This window comes from Triticum aestivum, unplaced genomic scaffold (genome assembly GCF_018294505.1).
Source record: "Triticum aestivum cultivar Chinese Spring unplaced genomic scaffold, IWGSC CS RefSeq v2.1 scaffold92336, whole genome shotgun sequence".
Classification (NCBI taxonomy): Eukaryota; Viridiplantae; Streptophyta; class Magnoliopsida; order Poales; family Poaceae; genus Triticum; species Triticum aestivum.
In genome coordinates, this window is record NW_025225322.1 from 59,834 (window position 1) to 68,234 (window position 8,401).

The window sequence follows — 8,401 nt, forward strand, 5'->3', positions numbered from 1 at the left end:
CATAAGACCAAAATGTCTCATTGCATCATCAAGATCGAAGTCACTATCATCATCCTCATCATAGTATCCATGTTCAACATCATCATGTGGTGGATCAAATCCTAGAGAGGGTGATTCGTTAGAGTGAGTTTGAAAATGATCTTGTCTATGAATTTTTATAGCTTCGGAAATAATATCACTAATAATTCCAACATCTCCTTTGGCACGCATAAGGTTTGTAAGTTCAAATAGACGATCACCAAACATAGGATCACTAGTATTCATCTTACTCAAAGCAATAGACTTATGGAGAATTTCATCTAGATTTTTCAAGGAATAATTTGGAAATCGTTCCTCAAGAAATTTCCATATAGTGTAGGCACACTCAAGAGTAGGCAAGTTTATAATCAAGTTTCTAGGCAAGCCTCTAGTGATAAGATTAATAGTTCTAAAATTCCTAATCATGTCAATTGACTCATCAAGGGTAGGATGCATAGGATCAACATGAGGTGCACAAGGGCTAGCAATATACTTGTTCAAATGATATTGATTGAAAATCACAAGCATCTCATTTTTCCACTCATGAAAATACTCCCCATCAAGAATAGGCACTCTATGTCTAAGACTCCCCAAAGTAGACTCATCCATCTTCTTCCAATGGTGATTAAACCAAGGCAATGGAGACCAATGCTCTGATACCACTTGTAGGACCTTGAGAAGAGGTGTCCAGAGGGGGGTGATTAGACACTAAGTACCAAAGTTGCAGTTTTTAAGCTCTTTAAGTTTAAGTGGACTTTAGGCACAAGTTTAACATTCACAACACATAACAAGCAAGCATGCAAAGAGTATATGAGCAGCGGAAAGTAAAGCATGCAACTTGCAAGAATGTAAAGGGAAGGGTTTTGGAGGATTCAAACGCAATTGGAGACACGGATGTATTTTGGCGTGGTTCCGATAGGTGGTGCTATCGTACATCCACGTTGATGGAGACTTCAACCCATGAAGGGTAACGGTTGCGCGAGTCCACGGAGGGCTCCACCCACAAAGGGTCCACGAAGAAGCAACCTTGTCTATCCCACCATAACCGTCGCCCACGAAGGACTTGCCTCACTAGCGGTAGATCTTCATGAAGTAGGCGATCTCCTTGCCCTTACAAACTCCTTGGTTCAACTCCACAATCTTGTTGGAGGCTCCCAAGTGACACCTAGCCAATCTAGGAGACACCACTCTCCAAGAAGTAACAAATGGTGCGTTGATGATGAACTCCTTGCTCTTATGCTTCAAATGATAGTCTCCCCAACACTCAACTCTCTCTCATAGGATTTGGATTTGGTGGAAAGAAGATTTGAGTGGAAAGCAACTTGGGAAAGGCTAGAGATCAAGATTCATATGGTAGGAATGGAATATCTTGGCCTCAACACATGAGTAGGTAGTTCTCTCTCAGAGATAGGATGTTGGAAGTGTAGGTTCGTTCTGATGGCTCTCTCCACGAATGAAGAGGAGGTGGAGGGGTATATATAGCCTCCACACAAAATCTAACCGTTACACACAATTTACCAAACTCGGTGGGACCGAATCAACAAACTCGGTCAAACCGATTTAGTAAACCTAGTGACCGTTAGGGTTTTCGGTGGGACCAACATGCAACTCGATAGGACCGATATGGTTAGGGTTAGGGCATAATGTAATCTCGGTGAGACCTATTACACAAACTCGGTGAGACCGATTTTGGTAATTAGCTAACCAGAGAGTTGGTCAGGCAAACTCGGTTGGACCGATTACTCAAACTCGGTGGGACCGATTTTGGTAATGAGTCAACTAGGAAGTTTGCATTGTAATCTCGGTAGTACCGATTGCTCAAACTCGGTGAGACCGATTTTGATAATGGACATACCCAGAGAGATTACAATCCCATCTCGGTGAGACCGAGATCCCTATCGGTGAGACCGATTTGCCTAGGGTTTGTGGCAGTGGCTATGTCATCTGAACTCGGTGGCGCCGGATAGAAAGAATCGGTGGGGCCGAGTTTGACTTTAGGTTTAGGACATATGTGTGGAAATGGGAAAGTAGTTGAGGGTTTTTGGAGCATATCACTAAGCACTGTGGAGCAAGAAACTCATTAAGCAACACCTCATCCCTCCTTGATAGTATTGGCTTTGCCTATAGACTCAATGTGATGTTGGATCACTAAAATATAAAAGAAGAGTCTTGAGCTTGAAGCTTTAGCCAATCCTTTGTCCTTAGCATCTGGAAGGAGTTCCCACATCCTTTAGTCCATGCCACTCCAATGTTGAACTTGTCTGAAATATACTAGATAAAAGTGTTAGTCCAACAAGAGATATGTTGACATTAATTACCAAAACCACCTAGGGAGCACTTGTGCTTTCAACGTGTACGTGATGATTCCACCCAAACCTTTCCAAATAGGACCCCTCTTAATAGTACGGCTTTCCTATGACTCAAATCCACCGAAAATAAACGAAGAGAAACGTCGTCTTCAATAGTCTTCGAGGGGCACCAAATCGTCTTGTGCCTAGTGATGAAATGTCTGAAATACTCAATGCACACGATTAGTCCACAAAAGCATGGTCATCAATCACCAAAACAACTAAGGGATAAATATGCCCTTACACCATCGTATAGTTACAATGTCATGAGGCTGTAACAGCCAAACATGTCTACCAGGTGCTAGATTTAAGGAATACTTAGCTAGACTATCTGCCTCTACATTCGAATTTCTACTTTCATAAATGAAATTACAAGAGTTAAAACCATCCATACTAGATCTTATTTCTTTGATAATAGTTGCATGTTATCCACCTATGCCTTGAGCAATATCTCCTACAACCACCTCGAAGTCCAAAGAAATGATGATATTGGGTAGAAGGAGGTCTAGCGCCAGTGCTAGGGCCTTCCGGCAAGCAAGGGCCTTAAGCACTTGAGCATCAACACTTCCGGCGAAGGTGACACAGGAAGATCCCACAGTGGCCATTTGAATCTCTGCACACCATCGCAACAACTCCCATATCTTCACGCTGTGACACCGCACCCCGAAGCAGGGGGTATCCATGCATGGCGACGAATTCTTATTGATGTGGCCCTCACCAGATTTGGCTTACATTTAGCCAAAGTATCTAACTCGGATGTATTTCCTGACAAAGCCGTGAGTAGCTTGTGGTGATTGAAATTCATGCTCATAGACAGCTTTTCTTCGCGCATACCGTATTGACCACAAAGTCACCACCATTTAGCGCTTAAGGTGCGATGTATAGGGTGCCCACTACTTCCTCGCTAGGTCCTAAGTGGACTGTCGGCCCATGTTGCGTCTCCACCAGACTTGGGAATGTTCCCTCCGGTTTTCATGGATTGCTTTTTAGTTTACTTTTTATTGTGTTATCTTCTGTTTGTTTGTTCATTCTTCATGTTTATTCTTCTTTCCTTTTTAGTTTATTTTTCAAATTCATGAACTTTTCTTAAATACACATTTTTTTCAAATTTGTGAGCTTTCTAAATTCATGTTTTGAATTCATACACTTTCTTAAATTCTTGTTTTTTTTCAAATTTCAACAACTTTTTTCAAATCCATGAACACTTTTCAAGTTCGTGATTTTTTATCAAACCCGTGAGTTTTTTTAAATAAGTCAATTGGTCAAGGGCCAATCTATCAACGGGTAGGTCAATTGGTCAAACGATCGACTTTCAATAATAAACTTTTTTTAGGGTTAACTTCTTTTTGTTGAGAATCATTCAATTAATCAACTGAGCGAGTGGACGACGCGAGCGAGTGAGCAGACATGTTGCTGGGTCGGCCCACGCGAGTAGGGGTGGAAATGCCAGTTGGCTAGCGAGCGTGCACTGACTTGGAGCTCTCACGTGAGGGTTCCCTGCCGTGGCGGAAAACCCTATTCGCCGCTCGGAGCGTCGAACAGTCGATGCAACGCAGAGTCGAAAATCCTTAGCGCTAGAAATGGGTCGGTCAAACAACTAGGCAGCCAATTTTGGGAACCTTCTAGAAGGTTCCTTGAACCCTTTTTTTTGTTTATTTTACCGGTTTTCATTTTTTGGGGGGTTTTTCTGCTTTATTTTCTTTGCTTTCTGTTTCTTGTTCTTCTTTTCTCCTTTTTCTTTTTTTAAACAAAGTTCATGGAAATTTTTTTTTTAATTTCAAATAATGTTCTTGCTTTTAAAACATGTTCAAAATTTCCAAAATGGTTGTCTTTTCAAAAAATGTTGATAAATTCAAAAAATGTTCAGGAACTTCAAAAAAATTCTTATTTCAAAAAATGACACGAATGCTTTTGTTGAAAATTTTCACAACATTTCAATAAATGTTCGGCCGTTTAAAAAATGTTCCCATTTACAAACACTGTTCGCAAATTTCAAATTATGTTCACATTTTCAAAAAAATCAGGAGTCTAAAAATAGTTCGGTTTCAAAAAATATAAAAAAGTCCTTTTTTGAAAAAAAATCAGGAGTTTGAAAATATGTTCGTGGTTTCAAATTTCCCGTTTCAAAAAAATTGTTCCTGATATTGGAAAATATTTCAGTTTTAAAATTCTGTCCGCAAATTTGGAAATTGTTTTCATCTCACAGATCACTTCGTTTTTTTCAAAAAAAAATTGCTTTTGAATTCCAGAAATAATTCGGATATGCATTGCGGGTTGGTTTGTTATGTTTGGCACTGCTATATACCTAAATATTCTTATATATTACATACTATGCGTACATACCCTATGATTTGATAAATACAACATACAATATACAAAACTCAAGTGGTGGTAATTATCACCGGTGGTAGATAAAATTTGTCCTAAAAAAACACTCTTCAAATGCACATTTGAAAAATATTGAGGAAGTATTCGAAAAAATGTTGAATAAGTATTTTAAAATGTTGAAAAAAGTATTAAGAAAATGTTAAAAAATTATTTTAAAATATTGAATAAGTATGAAAAATGTTGAACAAGTATTTAAAAAATATTGGATATGTATTAAAAATATTGAATGAGTATTTGGAAAATATTAAACAAGTATTTAAAAATACAGTTTTGCTAGTTGAACGAGGTTGGACATGCCAGTTGGGGCGCGCTTGGCCCCCACATTTCAAGGGGGCGCCCAACTAGCATGTCCACCCTTGACACTGCACCAAGTTAGCTTGAAAAACGTTTTTATATTATTGGGACGGAGGGAGTAAATAGGAACCAACCTCATGTGATGCCTAACAAGAAACAACACGAAAAGGGGCTGAAAATTACAAATCTTGGTGCCCGAATCATACGGTTGAGACCTAACAAATTCTCGTCTGGGAGAGAATTAGTAAACCTGCTTTTTTTTTATCCCCTCTCCCTAGAGCATTATAAGAAAAGTACTATTACCTTTGTCCCAAAAAGTTTGTATTAAATTTGTTTAGATACGGATGTATCTAAGACGTTCTAGAGCATTATAAGAAAAGTACTATTACCTTTGTCCCAAAAAGTTTGTATTAAATTTATTTAGATACGGATGTATCTAACACTAAAACGTCTCTAAATACATCCGTATCGAGACAAATCTTATAAGACAAGCATTTTGAGATTGGAACATCTGGAACCTCTCTAGAGCATTAAGAAAAAAAAAGTAAGAAGATGGCAAAATTTAGAACAAACTTGCCAGCGTTCTCATTTGGTAGATGGCTCACAGTGATCATTTATTTATTTGATTGATGACGGGAAATGTTGCGCCTTCTAAAGTTGCACTTGTTTCCCCATGTTTTTGAACAGGTTTGTAAGAGTGCGCTAAAACAAGCCCGCCACTTGGTGACAGGAAAAAAGGACAGGGCAGTCATGAAGTGAAAGGATCTGTACACGAGTAGCCTGCCCCCCTGGTGGAGGGAAAAACACAAGGCAGTCATGAAAGTGAGCACTTCTGAGTAGATTGCAATCACTTCGATCCAGAAGCACTAAACAGGAGCCCAACAATGCACGTCAGTGACCTTGCAAGCATGTTCACTTCAAGCTACAGTTTCATGCAGAATCTACTCGAATAGATAGATAGGTAGAGATATAATAACATGATACCATGTCACACAATATCACAGCGTACGATAGCATAGTGCTAGCTAGCCAAACTGCAGGGGTCATAATTAAACATAAAACAAGCTGGGCGGCCATCTTTGGTTCTCATTTTTCCACCTCGTCTTCACACGTTTTCCTTGGTAACGGCCTGGGCTACGCTTCTAGCCCACTGCCAGAGAAAGCAGTAGCAGCAGCCACATACACAACTGTCACCTTGAAAGATCCATAGACCAAACTCTTCAACGCACGGTCGATGGATATCATGCGCCTGCAGGTAGAGAGAGGTAGGACAAATGAGATTATATGTACCGAAACCTGTCAAACAAACAAACAGGAAAATAAGGAAGAAATTGGGCCTCCGATATTCTACGTACTGCTGAAAGACACTTGGTTTCTTCTTTTTTTGAAGCTCGTCCAACCTCTTTAGCGTCTCATTGAACCCCGCCCAGCAGTCATCCTCTTTCTTCTGGATGTTGCGAGCATGCTGGATTGATACACATGGACAATGGTCAGTGTGCTTGCTTTGCATCATCAATCATCAAGTAAGCGCTGACCAGGATTGTTAAATAATCACTCCGTCCGGAATTACTTGTCGGAGATATGAATGTATCTGGACATATTTTAGTTCTAGATACATCCATTTTTATTCATATCTCTGCGACAAGTAATTCTGGACGGAGGGACTACGTAATTAAGAAGGATACTGTGTTGTCTGCCAGTTAAGTGAGGTTCGGTACATGCAGAATGCATGGTGCATGGTTATCATCTAGTCACAGAATCATACTTGCCGTATATATGGACAAATGAAGTCACAGAATCATACTCCCTCCGTCCCGAATTACTTGACTTAGATTTGTCTATACACGGATGTATCTAGACACGTTTTAGTGTGAGATACATCCGTATCTAGAAAAATCTGAGACAAGTAATTTGGGACGGAGGAAATACTAGCTAGGGAGTGCATCAAGCAGAAGATATCAAAGCCGCAGCAGCATCCATCTTATGTGTTGCAACTAATTACAGTGTATGCGAAAGGGACGAGCAAAAAGGTCATCATGCTGGCATCTTCAACCAGGAAAAATAAGGTTGCTTAAAGATATGATTCGCATGCAGTCCTGTTGCCAGTAAGTCAGGATGTACAACAGCTTCTGGTCAGATTAAACAAGCTCTAGTACATATGACGATGCTAAGTAAGTAATTTAGCTCTTGTTTATAGTCTAGTGGCTGCACAGAATTCAATTATCGCAGGCTACATCCTTGATGTCGGCAGATAAATCATGAGATAAAAGATGTCAATTTTGGTTTAGATACCTCGCCGGAGAGCTGGCGGGAGCGCATGAGGCTGCCTGGCTCGAGGAGGTGTCGCTCCGCCACCTGCGATCGCTGGAGCAGGCCAGCAAGGATGAGTAAACAGTCATTCTCGGATCAAACAGGAAAATAAGTTGCTTAAATGATAAGCACCAGTAGGTCAGGATGGGCAGTTTTTTTTTTTGTTGATAAAAGAGAGGTGGCCTCCCTATTTCCAGTAACAGAAACCACCGAGTCTTTCTTACTCCCTCTGTTCACTTTTATAAGACCTTGAAGACATTTCAGACAATGTATAAAACAACCCATTTTGAGTTGTCTGAAATGGCTTACAAAAGTGAACGGAGGGAGCACATGATATAGACTACAAAGAACAAAACACACACACACACACACACACACACACACACACGCAGGCACGCACGCACGCACGGACGCACGGACGCACGCATGATCCACCTGAAACATGAGAAGGAGATGCCTCCCTCCCTCCCCTGCACGATCACCTAAGGTTTGGCCGGACACACAGCCCAAACAAGCAACCAGTTTTATCATATCAAGTATACCAAACTTCAGTAGACGCAAATATCATATTACAGACTTGGAACACAGGAACAAAGAAGGGGGGAAGGAAACATGCATCAGGATGGTCAGGTTAAGTAATCTTGCTTTGTTTCTAGTAGATGTTGCTGTTTCGGTTGCACAGAATTCGATTATGGCTGGCTACATCGAGTCTTGATGCTGTAATCATGATGAAAAAATTAAAGATGTCAATTTCTAGTAGATGTTGCTGTTTCGGTTGCACAGAATTCGATTATGGCTGGCTACATCGAATCTTGATGCCGTAATCATGATGAGAAAAATTAAAGATGTCAATTTCTAGTAGATGTTGCTGTTTCGGTTGCACAGAATTCGATTATGGCTGGCTACATCGAGTCTTGATGCCGTAATCATGATGAGAAAAATTAAAGATGTCAATTTCCAGTAGATGTTGCTGTTTCGGTTGCACAGAATTCGATTATGGCTGGCTACATCGAGTCTTGATGCCGTAATCATGATGCGAAAAA

General features: G+C 40.4%; 1 protein-coding gene across 2 annotated transcripts in view; it reads right to left on the reverse strand.

The window, feature by feature from the left end:
* Nucleotides 1-5,865: 5,865 nt before the first annotated feature.
* Nucleotides 5,866-8,401, reverse strand: part of LOC123172137 (uncharacterized) — a 3,531-nt gene continuing 995 nt past the window's right edge. The window contains exons 3-5 of one of the 2 annotated variants that reach the window (XM_044589158.1): nt 7,341-7,412; nt 6,404-6,513; nt 5,866-6,297 (exon numbers count right to left, since the gene is read on the reverse strand). In XM_044589158.1, coding sequence (XP_044445093.1) covers nt 6,183-6,297; nt 6,404-6,513; nt 7,341-7,412 — 297 coding nt within the window. In that variant the 3' untranslated portion in view covers nt 5,866-6,182. The remainder of the gene's footprint in view (nt 6,298-6,403; nt 6,514-7,340; nt 7,413-8,401) is intronic. The other variant, XM_044589159.1, reaches the window with a different exon arrangement.